General features: G+C 37.9%; 2 protein-coding genes across 6 annotated transcripts in view; one reads left to right on the forward strand and one right to left on the reverse strand.

Moving 5' to 3' along the window:
• Positions 1 to 14686, reverse strand: part of CCDC82 (coiled-coil domain containing 82) — a 71164-nt gene extending 56478 nt beyond the window's left edge. For 4 of the 5 annotated variants that reach the window (XM_074216529.1, XM_074216534.1, XM_074216533.1 and 1 more), the window contains exon 1: positions 289 to 373. The gene's annotated coding sequence lies outside the window, so the exon portion shown is untranslated. Of the gene's footprint in view, positions 1 to 288; positions 374 to 14590 lie in introns of those variants that run through there. The other variant, XM_074216531.1, reaches the window with a different exon arrangement.
• On the forward strand, positions 1105 to 2682 carry JRKL (JRK like). Its single transcript, XM_074213903.1, has one exon. It carries the CDS (start codon positions 1105 to 1107, stop codon positions 2680 to 2682), a length of 1578 nt encoding a protein of 525 aa, XP_074070004.1.
• Positions 14687 to 20496: the final 5810 nt, after the last annotated feature.

Genomic DNA, 20496 nt, shown 5'->3' on the forward strand with positions numbered 1-20496 from the left:
AGGGGAGGGGGAGCACCACCATGGCGCATTCCACAAAAACGAGCGGCGTTCTGTCCCCTGGCTGCAGCGCGCGCCACGGCCCGGGCTACATACAAGTAACACAGGCACACACACGCACACGCACACACACACGCATTTACCCCGCCACTTCTGCCGGAGGGAGCACGCGTAACAGAAAAGCGGAGGCTGGGGCTCGGCAGCGGGAAAACAGCCGCCGCCGAAGGGCTCGGGGCGGAGCGGAGGCCGAAGCCCGGGGAATCGGAGAGGCGGCTTCCCGGGCCGACTTACCTGCTCTCCCCCGGCGGGCCCGGGAGTCCCCAGGGGCTGCAGGCGGCGGCGGCGCGCGGCTCCGCTCGGCTCGGCTCGGCTCGGCTCGGAGGGAAGGCTGTCACGGGCGGCCCCGCCCCGCCCCGCCGCGCCGCCCTCCCGCGGGAGCCCCCGCCCTCGGCGGTCCCGCTCCCTCACCTTTCAAACCGCCGCAGCCGCCTCCGCCCCCGCCCCCGTCTCCGCCCCCGCCCCCGCCTCGGGCGTCAGCTCGCCCGGCTGGCGCGTCCCGCGGCTCCGCCCTGAAGCGGACGGCCGGAAGTCCCGCCTCCTTCCGGGGAGCCTCGCGGGCGGCCGGGCGGGGCGGGCTTCCGGGAGCGCGTGCCGGAGTGGGAGGAGCCGGCTGGGCGGTGTAGTGAGGGCGCCGCGCGGGGGGCCCCCTGGCCGGGAGCTCAGAGGTGGGGAGCGGGCCCCCGCGGGGTCCGGAGGGACGCGGGGAGACCCCCGGAGGAAAGAGCCGCGGCGGCGGGGTGGGCCTCGAGTCCGGGGGGGGGGCGGCGCTCCACTTGGACTTGGGGGGGGTTACACCTGTCCCGCCCCCGCGACTGCGCGCTCTCTCCCTCCGAAGTAAACAAACATTCCCACCCCGGACTAACCGCGCGCTCGGGCCTGGGCCTGCCTCCCGCCCCCCGCAGCCCCTCGCCAGCCCGGCCTGACAGCGTCCAGGCCCGCAGCCCCCGAGTCTGGACCTGGGAAAGGGGGCACACGTGCGGGAGACGGGGAGCCTCCCTCAAGCCCCTCGGAGGGTTTTTCCTCCCGTGTTTCATGCTGAGGCTAAAAATGTCAGGGAAACGCAAGCGGGTGGTGTTGACCATTAAGGACAAGCTTGACATAATAAAGAAGCTTGAAGAAGGCAGCTCCTCCAAGCAGCTCTCCCTCATCTATGGGATCGGTGAGACCACGGTTAGGGATATAAGGAAGAATAAGGAAAAAATCATCACTTATGCCAGCAGCTCGGATTCAACAAGTCTCTTGGCCAAGAGAAAGTCGATGAAGCCCTCCATGTACGAAGAGCTGGACAGAGCCATGCTGGAATGGTTTAACCAGCAAAGAGCAAAAGGGAATCCCATATCTGGACCGATTTGTGCAAAAAGAGCAGAGTTTTTCTTTTATGCCTTAGGAATGGATGGAGATTTTAATCCTTCCGCCGGTTGGTTAACTCGTTTTAAGCAGAGACACAGCATTCGTGAGATTAACATCAGAGGAGAAAAGTTAAATGGAGATGAAACGGCTGTGGAAGAGTTTTGTAGCAACTTTCGGGAATTTATTCAGAGGGAGAATTTACAGCCCGAGCAAATCTATAATGCCGATGAAACTGGATTGTTTTGGAAGTGCCTACCCACGAGGACATCAACCTTCAAGGGTAAATACACTGCTTCTGGGCGCAAGCTAATTGAAGAAAGAGTCACGGTCATGTGTTGTGCCAATGCAACAGGTTTACACAAACTTAAACTCTGTGTGGTGGGAAAAGCAAAAAAACCACGGTCCTTTAAAGGGACCGACACCTCAAATCTACCAGTCTCCTATTTCAGTCAAAAAGGCGCATGGATGGACCTTTCTATTTTCAGACAATGGTTTGACAAAATCTTTGTGCCGCAAGTTCGAGAGTACTTAAGATCCAAAGGCCTTCAGGAAAAGGCAGTGCTATTATTGGATAATTCACCCACACATCCAAATGAAAATGTCCTGAGATCAGATGATGGCCAAATATTTGTAAAATATCTGCCACCTAATGTAGCCTCATTGATTCAACCTATGGATCAGGGTGTCATAGCTGTAATGAAGAGACATTATAGAGCAGGACTTCTCCAAAACAACCTAGAGGAGGGTAATGATCTGAAAATGTTTTGGAAGAAACTGACTTTATTAGATGCTCTATATGAAATTTCAATGGCATGGAACATGGTTAAGCCAGTTACTGTTATAAGAGCATGGAATAAAATTTTCCCAGGCAATGAAGAGAAAGAAGGTTTGGACTTTGACGAAGAAGAAATTTCAGCAGCTACTTTAGCCACCATCTTACAGCACACACAAGGATGTGAAAAGGTAGACACTGAGAATATTCAACAGTGGTTTGAAATAGACAGTACTGAACCAGGTTATGAGGTGTTAACTGATAGTGAAATAATCAGAAGAGCACAAGGCCAAACTGATGAATCAAGTGAAAATGAGGAGGAGGAAATAGAACTGATCCCAGAGAGGAATATTAATCATGCAGCCGCTCTCAAATGGACTGAAAATTTATTGGATTATCTAGAACAGCAAGGCGATATGATTCTGCCTGACAAACTGGTAATCCGGAAGCTCCGGGCAACCATCAGAAATAAACAGAAGATGACAATGAATCCAACTCAATAACAGTATTTTAAAATTTAACTATCCTGGTAATTGTATTTGTGACTATTAATCTATTTGTAATATAGCTTAGTTTTAAGTTTTCCAAATTCTCAGACAAATTCAAATGCAAAAATGTATTCCAAAGCCATACAAATGGTTTGGGGATTGTCTGTATTATTTTTCTTTCCCCCCTCCATTTCTGCAGATAATCAGGAGCTGATATATAGCTCTGTACGTGTGTATATATGTGTATATGTATATACATATATACACACACACACATATATGTAAAACTTTTATGTGTCTGTCACTTGTCCCATTCCTTATTTTTGACCAGGTGGCATTTCCCTAAGTATTAGTGGCAAGAAGATTCTGCAAGTAACAAATAGTCACCGAGCACCTTCTTTACACATGGAATAATTTTTTACCTGATTCATGGGGCTGCTACAGTTATCTTTCCTTTGTGTCAACTATTGCCATCTTGAACAGTTGTTTGATTTATTTACATAGGTTGTCAGGGTGAAGAAAAACCTTATAGCATTAGACCCAAAGTTAAGTAATAATTATATTTACCAGTTAATTCTAAAATTTCCACAATAATAGAGTAGTTTGTATGCAGTTTTTTCTTAAATAGTTCAAATGGTTGTACTATTCCCTCTAACATTAATGAAGGTGACAGGAGGAAAGGCTGTTCGGGAAATGTGAATTGTTGGCTAATTTTGGATTCTCTTACTGTAAAACTGCTTGGGGGAAAATAAACTCTGATAGATGAAAGAACAAGATTTTCTACCCCATCTATTTGTGGATAAATGAGAGTTAAATATATTATCTGAAAATTTTGCTAAACTACTAGGTTCATAGTAAATACAGGGTATTGTATAGAGTAAAACAGACTTCTTTTCAACAAACCAGCCAAATTATAGATAGAATCGGCTGTCTCTCCAAGAATAATTATTAAACATTCATTGGGATCACAGCATAAGTCTCTCTTCCCCCAGAAACTATCTATCGAGGTAGTTTTGGGGAACATCATCCTTCTAATTCAGAAGCTATCAAAAGGTCCCTGTGGGGGATTTTGAGTTGCTATCCATAATAAAGGTTACAAAAGTTCTTGTAATACAAAAAAAGAAGAAAACCTTAAAATGGAAAGATGAAGTAATAATTTTAAATAAGCCATATGTTTACATCCTGTTAATGAAGAAAACAAGTTACTTTGAAAGATTCCAGACAATAAGGAATTTAATTGCTCTCTATGTATGTTGGTTTTAAGGACTTAAAGAGATTTTTCTTTCTATTGATTTTTAATTTGAATCAATCAGGATTTTGCTATAATTTTGTATAGTGAACTCAGTATGTTTACCTAATGTTGCTGAAGCATTCAAAAGACTTATATGATTATTGTTTTACAATGTTTGTAATTTGAAATCAAAATGTCTCTATTGAAATTGATACTTGGATTGGCTCTAATGTGGATGTAATTTTTAAAGAACTGCCCTTCAATTCATTAGTCATTAGGAATAATAACTAGCTTTATCATCTACATATTGTCATCTTTATAGTGCCTTTCTTAGACCTCTAAAGCCTCTTACAGATATTTCTAACTTTCCATAATTGCCATCTGAAATTTTCATGTACCATATCTAGGATTTAAAGTAGGATCCATAATGAAATATTTGTTTTAAAAAACTATCTGTTGCATGAACTGCTTCAGGCCACAGAAACAAATAATAGTAATTTTAAAAACCCTTTTATTTATCTGAAATGAAACATCTGTACTACAGATCTCAGAAATTCTGTTCAGGTTTGCCCATGATTACCTTGTTAGTGAAATCTAGCCAGTATTATTGCCACCTAGTGGTAAGTAAACATTACTGTTCAGTGAGATGTGATTTTTAAAATATTTGTTATTAAATAAGGAATTCATTTATGTTATGAGCATTGCATCCATGCCTATTTCTAGCTAACTACCCTCCAATCTGAAAACTGACATTATTGCTAGTTTATCATCTCTGGTCCAGTACTTTTATCCATTCTCAGAAATAAAAGTTTTTAATGTTCAAACTTTGAACTCACCTGCAGTCTTTCCCTGCCATTCTGTCTTCACCCTTTTAATACCTTATCCCTTTGAGGTTTCCCTGTGTAGGTTCTTGATAACACATTTAACATGTTTCTATTTTTTTTAATTTATTTTAAGGCAACAGTAGTAAGTGACTTGCCCAAGGTCACACAGCTAGTATTTTAGGCAAGATATGAACTCTGGTCCTCCTTCCTCCAGGGCTGGTACTCTATCTACCATCTATCTTCCCTAACATGTTTCTAAAACCCAACTTCAATAGCAAATATTCCTTTTTTTCCTATAGCTAGCTCTGTGGTAACAACTGAAATACATATCTGAATATATTTTACTGCCTTTCTACAACCTGATATCTCAGTGTTCTATCTCCAACTGTATATTTAGTCTAGCAGAATACCTGCTTATTCACTTTCATGGAGCCATTATAGTAATAATTTACATTAATACCTTATAGTTACAAAACATTTTCATGTATCTTATTAAATTTTCTATACCATGTAGGGGTAGAACAGGTTTTTTTTTTTCCCCTTGTGATTAAAAATAACAAAACAAAAGCATTGGATACAGTCATCACATCTGACATTGTATAAAATATTCTGTTCTGGTAACTCCCTCTTCTGAGTTGGGAGACATATTTATCTTTTTTTTCTGGGATTCTCTGCTTTTTTTTTTTAGTTACTCTGAATTTGACTTCCTTTAATGTTCTCTTCAGTTACATTGTTGGACTTACTTTGTGTATTCTCCTGGGTCTGCTTATTTTTAAGTTCATACAAAATTTTTCATGTTTTTTGAATTTCCAATTATACTCATTTTATAGATGATGAATATGAATCCCTTGAGAGATTAGTGTGTTGCCTAAGGTTGCATAGCTAGTAAGTGGTAGATTGTCAGTGAGTTCTGGCTCCAATTCTAGTTCTTCTGCTATGCTAAATTATTTCACATGACTAGTCAGGAAACACTTTCCACAGTATTTAGTGGAACATTTAAACTTTCTAACACTTTCCAAAAACTCTTTCTCAAAGCATATGGACCAGTCTGGACAAGAACTATAATTTAAGGCAGTGCTACCTCTATGGTAGCCCTAATTGAGCCAAAGTCACCTATAGAAACTGCTCCTCAAACACAAATAAGTATCAAGATTTATACTCAAAATATAAAGTGATGGCACAGTGGATAGTGCTGGGGTTCAAATCAGACACTAGCAATGTGATGCTTATTAAGTCACTTAATCCTGTTTGCATCTTCCTTTATCTGTATAGTGAATTTAAGAAGGAAATGGCAAACCACATCAGTATTTATGCCAAGAAAACCCCAAATGACACCATGAAGAATTGTATGTGACTGAAATGACTGAACAGTAGAATGAAAAACAGAGAGACTGCTGAGGGTGACAGGGAGGTTGCTAGAAGAGGGATGGAACTACAGGAAGAGTTCCATAGATCCAAGATGAAGTATGATCATAAGAAAGGAAAATAGAAGAGGAAAAAATAAGAGACAAGCCTTTTTTTTTAAGATTGGAGGATGGGGAGCAGAGCACAAGAAAACAAAATAGGAATCCACAAGAAAATAAAAATACAAAAAAAGAATTACATTAGAAAAAAGGTGAAAGATATAAAAGGGATCGGATATGCCCCTTACTCTCAAAAGAATTCAAGGCAAAATATATAGGTGTGGAGATAGGTTTGGAAAAGAGATCTGTGATTTAATTTATTTATGTAATTATGTATTTCTACATCCTTGGAACAAGTTTCCAATAGGTGTTTTTCAGTCTTTTACCAAACATAGTTTTGGTCTAATTCTCTCATAACATAATACAGATACTGGGAAGTTTTTGTGACTTACCCTTAGGTTACACAGAAGTGGTAAGAACTGAGATTTGAATTCAGGATCTTGTTCCAAATCATATCCCTTTCCCATATTACACAGTATTTTTTGATGCAATCAATGTATGTTCATTCTTTCCTTTTTCCCCAAAGGCAACTTTGGCTCTTTCCCAGGGTATTCCCACCAGCCCTTTGAGGTTTCCCTATACTGGTTCCTAATATCACATTTAATGTTTCTAAAACCCAAGTGCCTCACCAGATGTTTATAGATTAATTTTGAGAGTTAGGTAGTGGCAGGTCTACAAGTGGTTACAAATGTAGAATCAATGTTGCTTAGAGCTTGAAGAATTCTAATTTGAATTTCAAAGCCAATTCAGTTCAGCAGAGATTTATTATTTGTTGGCACTAAGAGTTGTGGAAGATGTTGTGGGGGGGAACTAAACAATTCCTATTGTTGAGCTAGTAAGACACAGGTATTTAAAATAACCCTAGAGAAGAATTCTAAGGCACTCTGAACAACTTTGAGATGTATTTGCCAATCCACAGTGCTAGTAATGTAGCCCCTACAACTCCTTTCTCATATTACATCTAGCAAAGAATCTAATACAAATGTTAATTTCTTTTTAATATTTTAGAGTGGTCTCTAGGAAACTTCTCTAGATTATTTATATGTGATTTTTTTCCTTATTCAAAACAACTTTATAATATATTTTCAGGAAATAGTTGGGACTCTACAAGGAAGATTGGGGTTGGGGTGGGAAGTATTTCTTCCAAAAAATGGACAAGTGGAATGAATGTCAGGTCAGAAGAGAGAGTGGATTTTTACAGGATTTAAAAAAAAAGGAAATGGAAATTGATTAATAAAAGGGTAAAGTGAGTCCTTGAAGATTCAAGACTTAAGAGAATGTGAAAAGGATTAGTAATTTTTCTAACATTCTGTTATGGCGGGGGGGGGGGGGGTTGTTGGGGGGAGGGGCTTGTTTGGTTCAACCAGAACCCAATTTTGTGCAAAGACTCCAAACAAAAACAACAGAAAAAGTCCTTACCAGGCCTTGGACCCAAATTTCACCCAAATCCCAAGAAGGGTGGGAATGGTGGGAAATCCAAAGCACCCTCATTAATTCCTCATTGCCCTTAGCTCTCTACTGAGCTACAAAGTAGGGTTTGATCCTCTTAATTGACCTTGAATTTCTTCAGTTCTCACATAGCACTGTTTTGCATTTCTCTAATGTCTCATTGTGTTTAATTCTATCAGTCTTGGTCTTAAATAATTGTACTAGATTGTAAACACCCTGTGGGAAGATACCACCTAAACACATCTTCATCTTTTTCCGTGCATAGTTGACACTAAGTGTGTTATGTTGTACAACCTGGGAGGAGAATCAAGGAAGATTTTGTGGGAGAGGTAATATTTAAGTTGAGATTTTAACAAATGAGTAGAATTCAATACAAGCATAAGGGAAGAGAGAACACTTTATAAATAGAGAAGAATGTGGGCAAAGTTTCACTATCTAGAAAGTAAAGACCATGTTTGAGATGTAATTTGAAAGAGGAAATGAAAGAAAACAAGAAATACCATTGGTATTTGGGTGTAGAATTCTTGAACACTAGCCAAATCTTGTTGTTCAGTTGTTTTCAGTTGTATCTCCTTGTGACCCCATTTCGGATTTATTTTGTTTTTGGCAAAACTACTGGAGTGGTTTGCCATTTCCTTTCCCAGTTAATTTTACAGTTAAGCAAACTGAGACAAACAAGTTTAAGTGGCTTACCTAGCTAGTAGCCAGATTTGAACCATAGAAGAAGAGTCTTCCTATCTATCCACTGTGCCACCTCTCTGCCCTAATCTGTTAACTCTATTTCAGCATTATTCCATGTATATTAGAAAAGCACTGAAGGAATTTTGAGCAAAGTGCCTTGACAAATTTATGCAACATTCAGCATTTATTATGCTCCCACTGTATGACAGATTCTGGCAATGCAAAGACAAAAATAAAAGGTTCTTTGAACAATGGAAACAATGAAAATAGAAATAAAATAGAAATAAGATATGGTGCCTGTATGGGGAACAGAGTAGAAGTAAATGAAATGGAAATATACTTTTGCTGCTATAGCCCTTTGTCCTGGATCTTCTCTGGTGCCCAGGATGCCATCCTTCTATCTTTGTACTCTAATGGTATCCTTCCCCTTTGTTTGTGACTTTGTTGGATATCTGAAAAACATCAAAATGATAAGGTATATGGCAGGCTCAGGAGTTGAGATGAGATTGATAAGATATTCTAAGCATTCCCTTTCCTTCAAAGTATGTTTAGGGTAATTGGTAGGTAGCTTTAATAAAAGTAGTTATTACTCATGTTCCTAACATGTTCCTATTACTCATTTTCCTATTCTCTGAATAAGAATCCTCCTTGTTCTGTATGTATAGCTGATGAAAATTCCTTCCCTTAAGCAGTTCCTGCTGCCAGAGCCACACATCTCTAGAAACATGTAGCCTGGAGAATATTCATGGTTATTACTCAGTTGGTCTGGGTTATGTTGTTTCTCTGAAGAGAAGGAAATGAGCTTTGGGAGTCTGCCATATCCTCCCCCCACCAACTTTCAGAAATATCCTATTCACAGTAACATATACCATTTGGAGACAAACAAGTGTTCATAATTGACATTTAGTCTTTAATTGGCTTCATGCTTGCATTTTCAAGCTTTGCTAATTATTGAGTATTTAAATTATGTTTTATTAATTGTGACATCAGAATATCTCTGCCTTGTCCTATTGAGTCACAGCAGGAGTTGCCTGATTCAACAACAAAAAAAAAGGAATGGATTTGAATTCAGTGAATATGGTATCATGGATAAGAAATGGGACTTGAAGTCATGAAGATCTAAGTTCATATTTACTTATGTGTGACCTTGGGCAAGATCCCTAATCCTCTATGTTTCAGAATTTTTGCCATGTGCAAAATGAAGCAACTTGGCTTTATGATCTCTAAGGTCTCATCCATCTTTCTTAATCTATGATTCTATGACCTGAATTCAAATCCTGACTGCCATTAATTACTTTTGTAAACTCAGATAAATCCCTTAATCTTTCAGTGACTCTGTTTCTTCAAATGTAGAATGAGGGGATCCATCTACATAACTTCTAAGTTCCCTTTTAGCTTTAAAACTATGCTTTTAAAATTTATTCCATATCACCACAGTATGTTCTTAGAATTCCCTTTATTACTATTTGCTATATGCTCTGTATTCCAATCATCAATGGAATACAACAAACATTTAATGTGTACAGAGCAATTATGCTAGATAGCAGGGTAGATGCAAGATGCTGATAAGACTTGACTCTAGCCCTCATGGAGCTTGCAGCCCCATATTCTTCCCTCTACTTTTTTAAAAACACTTCCTAGTACTATTTCCCTCTTTCAAATACTAGTAAATGGGTAGAATATTTTTGGTCCCTAATAGCAAAATGGAGCTATAATCCATTAACAAGAAGTACAAGAAGGAAGCCCACTACAAAAAAAAAATCAAGCATTGTTATGATTTTAATTGTCCACTGCAAATAATAGTGATAGCCTTTTCCATCAACATTCTCCCAAAATTAAATACCTTTGTGCCACAATGCATGGAAATACATTGATACAGTGCTTTTCCATACTGTACTTGAGCAAGAAAAATGTTATTTAGAATGGAGTAGAACCAAAACAAAACTATCTAACCACTTGCCCCCCCCCCACTTCTTTCCATGGTAGTAAGCTTGAGCTGCTTTGTACTCCCAACAGGAATGCATGATTCCTGTCCTTGAGGAATAAGCATTGTCACAAGAAAAAAAAAAACTTGGTAGATTCCAAAAACTTGAAAAATTCCATCTTAGATCCATTTCTCTCTTATAGAGAAGAACAAGTTCCTAAATTGGAAGTAATGGGAATCTTGTAGAGGAGTGGCCATTACTTTTTAGAATTTGTGATAGAGTAGAACCAGATATAGTCTGACATGTAGCCTAAATGTTCCAAGAACAAATTTCAAAGGGTTCAGAGAAAGGATAGGTAGAGTTGCCATGGTTTTAAAATCCTCTAGGGTAGAGTCCTGAAGTGCTTCAAGAATGAGATTAAAATATAATTGGGAAATGTTTTGCAAAATAAAAATACAACAAAGATGATATTAATTTGTGATTTTCCAAGTCCATATGATGCCCACAGGGATTTGTTTCTGAGCTGGAAGAGAGAGTTCTGAGGGACTGTTCAGTCCAAGAGAGATAAGAAATTTTCAAGAATGAAATAATGAAGATTCATTAGAAACAAATGAGACAAAGCCATAAAATGGGAATTATCTGAAAAGACTAATGTGGTTAATTAGGAAACTCACCAAATTTTAATCTATGTAAGGAAGATGGACGAAAGTATCTAGATGGCTCAGGGCTAGAATGCTAGACCTTGAATGAGGAGAGTTCAAATCCAGACTCAGAAACTAGCTTTGTGACCCTAGGCACTAACCACTGTCTTGCTTCAGTTTCCTCAATTATGAAATAGGATTAGTAATAGTACCTATACACAGAAAAGGACAATGAAAAATGCTGGAGGGGATATAGGGAAAAGGAAACATTAATGTATTGTTGGTGTAGTTGTGAACTAATATAATTTGGAACTATGTTCAAAGGACCTTTAAATCATGCATGCCCTTTGACCAGGCAAAGCCATAACTAGATCTGTATCCCCAAAGAGAAGCAAAACAAAAAGGAAAAGGACTTATATGTAGAAGGATATAACAGCTCACTTTTGGTGGCAAGGAATTGGAAATTGAGGGGATACCCATCTGTTGGGGAATGGTTGAACAAATTATGGCATGTGATGATGAGGAATATTTTTCTGTTATATGAAATGATGAGTAGAATGCTTTCAGAAAACCTGGAACTACATCAGCTGATGCAAAGTGAATATTATCCATTTCCAGAGAAAGAACTTGTGATGTCTGAATATAGGTCGAAACATACTTTTTTTAAATTCTATTTTTCTTGATGTTTCATTTTTTTTGGGGGGTGTCCATTTTCTTTCACAACATGACTATTTTGGAAATGTTTTGCGCAACTATACATTTATAATCTATATCTAATTGCTTGATTTCTCATTGGGGAGAGTAGGGAGGGAGGGAGGAAAAGAATTTGGAACTCAAGTTTTAAAAATGAAGGTTAGAAGTTGTTTTTGCATGTAACCCAGGAAAAATAAAATAAAATTGATGCAAAAAAAGTAATAGCATCTACTTCCCAGAGTTTTCGCATGGCTCAAATGAAATATAATTTGTATAGTACTTTGCAAATCCCAAAATGCTATATATAATTGCTAGCTGTCATTATCAACAAGGTCCAATACTCAAACCTAAATTATGAGCACCTACTTTTTTGAACAGAGCAACTAGATGGTTCAGTGGATAGGAGCCAGACCTGCAGTCAGGAAGATTCTCTTCCTAAATTCAGATCTGACCTTAGACTTAATAAACTGTGTGACCCTAGGCAAATCACTTAATCCTGTTTGCCTCAGTTTTCTCATCTGTAAATGAACTGGGGAAGAAAATGGCAAACACACTCCAGTATCTTTCCTAAAAAAAAAACCCTAAATAGGGTCACAAACAGTCAGACACAACTGAAAAACAATATTTTTTTTGTATCTCTTATATAACCAACCAAAGGAAATCATTTGTCCTTCCTGTTGCCACTGAATGTTCCCCTTTCCTTTTGAGAGAGGACTAACTCATTTATTTGCTCTGACTATTCATCCCTCCATCCCCCACCTTTCCCTACCCTCAGTATTATCAATAAATTAATCAATGTTGATGATGCCCAACATCCTGCTAATAATAATTGTCACATGTAGTATTTTAAGTAATGTTCAGTGCTTAACAACACATAGTCTCATTTGATTTGGATTATAATACAAGTTATTGTTTCTATTTTGTTCAGATGAACAAATTGTAAGTTCAAAGAGGTTAAGTGATTTGGAATTTGAAACTGGTCTTCTGATACCTTGTAGATGCTTAATAAAAGCTTGTGGATTTGATTGACTATGCTGCACTGCAGCTCATTTTTCAGACATTATGCAGGTAACAAAAGAAATTGTGAGTCACACTCTCTAATCAGCAAATGACAAAACCAATATAAAATGTACATGAGATTATCCGTGAATAATGGAAGACCAGTTTTTCCCCTGCCCAATATGCTCCCCAGGAAGGCATTCTTTACTTCTTGACTCACTTCCCTTCTGCTGAAAAACCTGTTTTCTCTATTTAATCTAGGCAGCAATTTCTTTTATGATCTTTTTTTACTATCTTACCATCTCTCCAGCCTAATAGTGTTGTCAGCCAAATGAAGATGTGAAGGTCAATGAGGGGACATGAAGCCAGAAGCCAGAATAGAAGAAATGAAGTGTTCCTCCAACTACTGTTTCATGTTCCTTTGAGGGATTGCAGTAGCTAGTTTGGTTTGAAGGATGGTCAGACTTATAGGGATATTTGCTATCAGCCTGGGATAGAGAGACAAATTGTGATGTAACAACAAACAAGCAGCCTCTTTCCTTTTTATGTAGTAATGCCTTTTTTTGTCAATCAAGCAGATTGTATTTGCCTTCTTAGTAATCTTATTGTTGACCAGAGTCTGTCTCACAACTCTCTTTCCCCTTTTGATCTCTCTGTCTATGACTCAGGTGTGACCATGACAACAAGAAATGAGCCTGAGTGGACCTTTCTAAAATTATACTGGTTAATGCTTCCCTTCTTCAGTCTACATAATTGAGAAGTAACATTATCTCTATACCTATGTATATGTATTGTCAAAAATCTAAGAAAACTGTTTTACGGCAAAGCCTGTCTTGTTTGAAAAAGGCATGTTCTTTGTACAAGCAAGGCATTTAGAGAAAATTGCCAGTGGGGTGTTGTATGAGGACTCCATGGCAACCAAAAGCAAGCAGCTGCATTCTGTCTTGTAATCAAGCTCCCCGACTGATAATTTGCCATTTGTATTTAAGACTGGTGTGTTTTGATTCTGTGCATTACAAATGTAGTGTAAAACAAAGTGAACTTAATTGTAATATACAAAAGACTATTAGTCTCTAATTAGCTGTTTAAGCTAATTTGTACCCATATTGGAACTGTATTCAGAGTCTCTGGATCTGAATCACTGTTATAAAACTACCTTATTTCTACTCTTTCTTAGATAGTTTATGTAGTGAAATTAAAATATTTGTATATATTTATGAAATATATATGTTTATTTTATATAGTGAAATTAAAATATATATATATGTATATATAAAATCATCCTCTTACTTTATTTTTTAATAATGCTGGTTAACTTTGCCCTACCAACTCTTCTTAAGTAGATTAGATGGGAGAGAAGGGACAAGAAAAGAATTGGTCTGTAAGCACTAAATTCAGTCAGAAAAATGTAGGTTGAAAGACAGGCTCCCTAATTTATTATCTGTATGATCCCTCCCTATGCCTCTGTAAAAAGGAAAGGATTTGACTGACTGACCTCCAAAGTTTCTTTCAACTCTAAAGCCTATGATAATTCACATATTGTTTGTAGTCCTATAAAGCCATAGAAAGGGAGGAGACCAATTCAAGTCAATAAATATTAAGCAACTAAGACACTGCTATCACAAACTTGAAATTATTTGAACTTTCATGAAGCTGGGTGATACAACAGGTTCATAAGTAAATATAAATCTTTACAATGAAATTTTAAAGAGTGCTAATAACAGGGATATCAAGAAAAGCAAGGAAGGAGTTTTCCCAGATTTATAACCAGTAAGTTGCCAGATTTTGTTGATTCTATGCACAGCCTCTCCCCACCACTACCCCCCACCCCCAGCCCTGGACATCTCTCTCCTTAGTCTCTTTTTTTTAGGTGTTTTTTTTTTATGCAAGGCAAACGGGGTTAAGTGGCTTGCCCAAGGCCACACAGCTTGGTGTCTGAGACCGGATTTGAACCCAGGTACTCCTGACAACTGTGCCACCAAGCTGCCCCTAGTCTCTTTTTACAGTCCCTCATTACCTCTTTTTCTGGAGTAGCAGGATGGCTTGCTTCCTTTAATCCCTTTTTCTATCTGTCCTCGATACAACTACTACAGTAATACTGTTTAAGCACAAATCTCTCCATGTCAGTCTGTTGTTTAATATTCTAGTGGCTTCCTGTTGCTCCTAGGATACTGTTTGGCACAAAAAGCCCTCTTTAACCTGGCTCTAGTCTGCCTTTTCAGGATAATCTTCCTCATACACTCTCTGTTCCAGTCAAAGATGTCTTTCTGTTCTTCACACATAAAAGTTCCCTAAAACCTAGAGAGAATAGAATATTAAGGAGAAAAGGGTATCTGACAGTATTGAAAGCTTCAGAGAGGTCAAGAAGAATGAAGACTGAGAATAAGCCATTAAAATTGACAAGTAAGAGATAACTTCTGAAGTCATATCAGAGAGAACAGTTTTGGTTAAATAGCAGGATCAGAAGTCAGGCTGTAGAGTTAAGATGAGAGTGAGAAGAGAGAAAGCAGAGGCACCTACAGTAGATGCCCTTCTTTGGCAACTTTATCCACAAAGGGCAGGGGAGCTATAGTTAGCAGAGATGGAAGGATTAAATGAAAGCTTTTTAATAATGGATGAGATATTGGCATGTTTATGGGCAATAGTTGTGGGGCTGATAAATGAGTTTGCCTTGGCAAGGAAAATGGACCATCTTTTCATGTGAGACAGGCATCTGAGTGATATGAGGTCAGGAGAAGAGAAGAGGAACTAATATTGAATGTCCTTGACTTTTTTCAGTAAAATAAGGTCCAAAGTTCTCATTGTGAGCATGGGAGAGAAGGAACAATAGAAGGTTTGAGTGGAATGAAATATTTTGGAAGAGCTGCTCTAGTGAGTAGGATAACTGTGTTAATTAGGGAGCTATAGGATGATGGTGTAACAACAGAGAGGTTCCAATTGACATTATGCAACATAAATTTGTAGTGGATTTAGTTAGCACAAATATAGGACATAGCCAAAATTTAGGCTTAGCAGTACACAATAATAAGAGAAGAGGAAAAGGGACTGGAGAAGAAGGCAGTGTGGATATATATGAAATGCTTGCCATGTATAAAATACTGCACTTTATGGATGTTGTACCAGCTGGTCTCTACCTGAGGAGCTCAAATTCTAATGGGGAGAGAGAGGAGCAGCACATTAATCACAAGATATATACAACATAGGTGAAATGTAATCTCAATAGGGAAAAAACTATCACTTAGCCTGGGAAAAGCCTCCTGCAGAAGGTGGGATTTGGGTTGAGTCTTTAAAGAAGTCAGGGAAAAGGCTCAGGTGAAAAGGGTGAGCATTTCAAGAATAAGGGGAGAGAAGAACAGAAACATGGAAGGAGTGACATGTCTAAAGGAGAGCAAGTAAGCCAATGCTGCTATAGAAGACTGGAGAGCAATGAAGTTTAAGAAAATGGAAAGGTATAAAGGGGCCAGGCTATAAGGAAAGAAATCAACCTTTAATAAGCATCTACTATGTTTTAGGTACTGTATTAAGTGCTTTACAAATATTATCTCATTTGCTCCTCACTTCAACTCTTTGAATTAGGTTCTATTATTATTTCTATTTTATAGTAAAGGAAACTGAGGCAGAACAGGGATTAAATGAATTTCCCAGGATCACAAAGTAGTAAGTATCTGAGGCTAGATTTGAATGTAGATCTTCCAGACTCTAGGACCAGCCTTTATATTTGATTATGGAGATAATAAGGACCCATAGGAATTTTCTGAGTTGGAGTTGTCTTGGGCAGACTTCTGCTTTGGGTAAATCACTTTAGCAGTCCAGTTAAGGGTGAATTGGAGTAGGGAAAGACTTGAGGCTGGAAAATCCATTAGAAAAGCTGACCATGAAGTCAAGATGACAGGATTTAAATTCTGCCTCTGATTATAACTACTAAATACCTTAACCATATTCTCCTGTGTGCCAGACCTCTCCCTCTATTTGTATATTATTTTTCCTTATAAAATATCTGTAATATGAGTTTGATTAATATCTTCTTTTATCCATGAGATCTCTCAAACTGTTAAACAATCTTTTTTTAATTGCCTAGAGATATATTTGTTTGACATTTTTTGTCACATGTAAACAGAAAAGTTAAAGGAAAATCATTGGCAGTATAATTGATCTGTAGTAGAAAGAGTGTGAGATTCAGATTGAGATTAGGAGTTAGAGTCCTCCGCTTCCTCTTCTGACTCTGCTTCAGAATTCCTGGAAAATCTTGAGGTTTAGTGGGGAGTACTGTTTCTTTAAGATCGACTGACTGGGGTTGGAAGGAAGATAGCAAGCAAGCAACATTAAGCATTTATATATGAAATATATTGTGTTATATACTGGGGATATGAAACAGTCTCTGATGCTGGAAATAGGAAACAAAAATTAGGAGGATAGGAAACCAGCTCCTACCTAATCCTTGTCCACCATTCAGAGGGGCATGGTTTAAAACTGCATGGTGTCAGCCTGCCCTTGTGGTGCCAAGGTAAAGGCAAAAAGCCTCTGCCAATGTAGTTGCAGACTGACAGTCATAATTAGAGAACCTACGTCAGCAAGGGATTGTGTGCCATTCAGTCCCTTCTTTCTCCTTTCCCTTCAGAACTCTACATCAACCTCAGGCTGATTGCCATGACAACAGGCATGCTCTCTTTATATTCTCTGCACCAGCTTCCTCTGTTAGTGTACATGGCCACAGGTGAAAAAAAAGTGCTAGATTTTCATCCATATTCAATCTCATATTTGTAGGCAGGAGGGGCTGTCCTACTCATAATAAATGGAAAGGTTTAGATTGCAATATCCCACTGTGCTGATTTCTTATTAAAAAATGATTAGGGAAAAAATCACTTTAAAGGATTTCCTTTAACTCTCTCATTCACATGACAAAATCCTGCAAGATTCTTTGAAAGATGGTATAACAGATGATTTGGCAACCATTTAATTACTGATATCAAGGGAGGTATAAAACAAGGATATATGTACTCACCAAAGATGTCTACTGCTGTCATGAAAAATGTTTAGTGTAGAATCTAAATGAAGAGGAATTCTCCATATGTAATGAGTTCGAGGATGTCATGTTGATTTCATCAAGCCCTGAAACATTGCATACCATCTTAAGTTAGATCTATAATCACAAAAGGCTTTGGCATAATTATTCACATACATACAAAAACCCAAGTGAATAATTATCCAATCCATCAAGCAATCAATAAGTATTTTTTAAATGCCTACTGTGTTTCAGGCACTGTCAACCCTGGGAATGCAAAGACACAGGTGAACCAGTTCCTGCCCTCAAAAGTGTTCACAATGTAGCCTAGGGTCATCTACATTTACAGATAAAGGTATACAAATAGTAAATACAGAAAAAGAAAGGATGAAGAAAGGTTCCATATAAAAGCAGGATTTTAAGGGGGGGGTGGAAGTGAGGAGGGAATGTTTTTCAGGGGATTGGCCAGTAAAAATGCAAAGGGATAGATAATAGAATATTGTTAGTAAGGAGCTCAAAGAAAAACAGACTTAGGTAGATTATAAAAGTGGAAAGCAAGCTGGACAGTGAAGATGTTTAAATGCCAAAATGAATAATTTATATTTGATACTTGAATTAACAGGGAACTACTTCTGTTGTCTATTACATGATATGCAGTTAACTACCCATAGAATTTATCCCTTAGTGCATATCTTGAACAATCATTTCAAACAGAGAATGAACTGGTCTTAAAACTGAATATGAGTGTTCCTATTCAGTGGACTAGATTGCCTTTGGAAACAGTTTGATTTCACCTTGAAATAAAGGTCCATTTAAAAAAATCAATATTCTGTTACTGTTATATGAGTAAGTATATATATCATAGTAAAATATCCGAAGAATCAAAGTTGAGATCCACCCAAAAGGCAATGCCAAGGCACATAGTAAGCATAAGTGAACTGTAATGCATTGCAAGCAAGGCTATTAAGAATATCATCAGAAAAAAAAATAAATGACCAGGAAAAAATGACACAAGTGAAGTACAAAGTGATAACTGATAGATTGCCCTGATGATCTACTGGGATTCATATATTGTAATTGGGTTTTCCCTGAGCATGTCAGGTTGACTACATCTGGCAAAATTTATGGGAAGACATGAACAAGAATTGTACAGGATTGGTAGACATGAAAGGATTTTGATCTGCATCAGTAGAGGAAATACCATATCAGGAGATCATCAATGCATTGGGCTATTCGAGTTTACCCAAGTTCATTCAAGGGAATACATAAAACTTAATAAGAAACACATGGGACTAGGGACTGGGGTGTTCAGATAGGATACCAATGGTTCTCAATTAAGGAGATTGCTGGTCTTTGATACAACAATCAATCATTAGGATACAACAAGAGGAAGAAAGGGGTCAACTACAATCTTGTATGATGCTGTCCCCTGCCTTGATATTATCTAGATTACACCAAACTCTTTTCACTACTCCTAGTTCAATTTGTTAGATACCTGGACCTTTCATCTTCCACACCAGAGTAGTTCAAATAAGTCAAACAAGAACCATTTCTCTCTCAAGAGAGATTCAATCTTTCTTTCATCATTTGTTTATATATCATTTATATATCACAGGTTGGGCAATCAGCCAGGGGCCATTAAGTATCCAGGTCCCATTTCTTTAAAAGATATTTTCAAAATATTTTAATTAATTTTTTAAATCACATAGATTATTTTCCTTCATTTTTTTAGTTCCTAATTCTATGCCTCCACCCAATGAGAAAGAAAAAACCTAAAATCAATTACAAATATTGTGCAGTAAAACAAATTTACATATTAGCCATATTCCAAAAAAAAAAAAGGAAAAATGCTTCAATCTGCCCTCTAAATCCAATAGTTCTCTATTTGAAGGTGTATAGCACATTTCATCATGGGTTATTTGGAATATAGCTGGGTCATTGTTTTGATTAGAGTTTTTGAAATTTATAACATTATTGTTAATGGGTAGATTGTTCTGTTCTACTTAGTTTAATTTGTATCAATTCAATAAACATTTATTAAATGTCTACTATGTCCCAGGCATGTGCTAAGCATATACATATATATATGTATATATACATATATATTATATTTCATATATATGGAATGTTGATAGTATTTTTGTAGCTTTAGATCATGAGGGGAATACAAGTTTTCTTTCTACTTCCCTTTCTTGAGAGTGCCAAGCTCATTATCCCTCTTTGGAAGATAAATTGTTACGGTTCTACTTTTATTTTTGTTAGCCACTAATATTTGTGAGACATGAGGGACATTAGCACACGATAATCTGCATGCTCAATGATTTGGAGGATCATTGTGCCGACAGCCAAGATCTGCTGAGATAGAAGTGAATTCTATGGAAGGAAGGGATAATAAATGGTAGCAAGTCTATGAGCATTATCTTGCAAGCAGGAACTAACTAGACTGTAGTGAATTAAGTGACCCCTGGTAAGTAAATTCTATGGAGGAAGGGAGAAATTTCTTAGTGACACTGATGGTGAATTACTGAGGGGGTGGCAATATTTCAAAGACATTGATTAAAAAGAGTGAATACAGAAGGGTATGACCAGGATGAAGATCTGAAAACCATGCTATGTTAAGACTCATTTAAAAATCTGGAAAGAGAAAATATGACAGTCTTGAAATAGTTTAAAGATTAGCATGTAAGAGATACCAAATTATTCTGTTTTACTTAAGGGGGCATAAATTAGGACCAATGGGTGGTTAAGGAAAATTAACAACAATTCATATGTGGAAGAACTAAAATACCCTCTTACCACTGAATCATGCTTCAGGGTGTTCAAAGTACTTTTGCCTATGTCCTAAGCAGCTGTCAAAAGATTCCTTTTCTTCTTTGTGTAAGATGGAAGAAAAATGAGGATAGTCATGAAATAATAAGATA

Source organism: Macrotis lagotis, chromosome 1, assembly GCF_037893015.1.
Source record: "Macrotis lagotis isolate mMagLag1 chromosome 1, bilby.v1.9.chrom.fasta, whole genome shotgun sequence".
Lineage (NCBI taxonomy): Eukaryota > Metazoa > Chordata > Mammalia > Peramelemorphia > Peramelidae > Macrotis > Macrotis lagotis.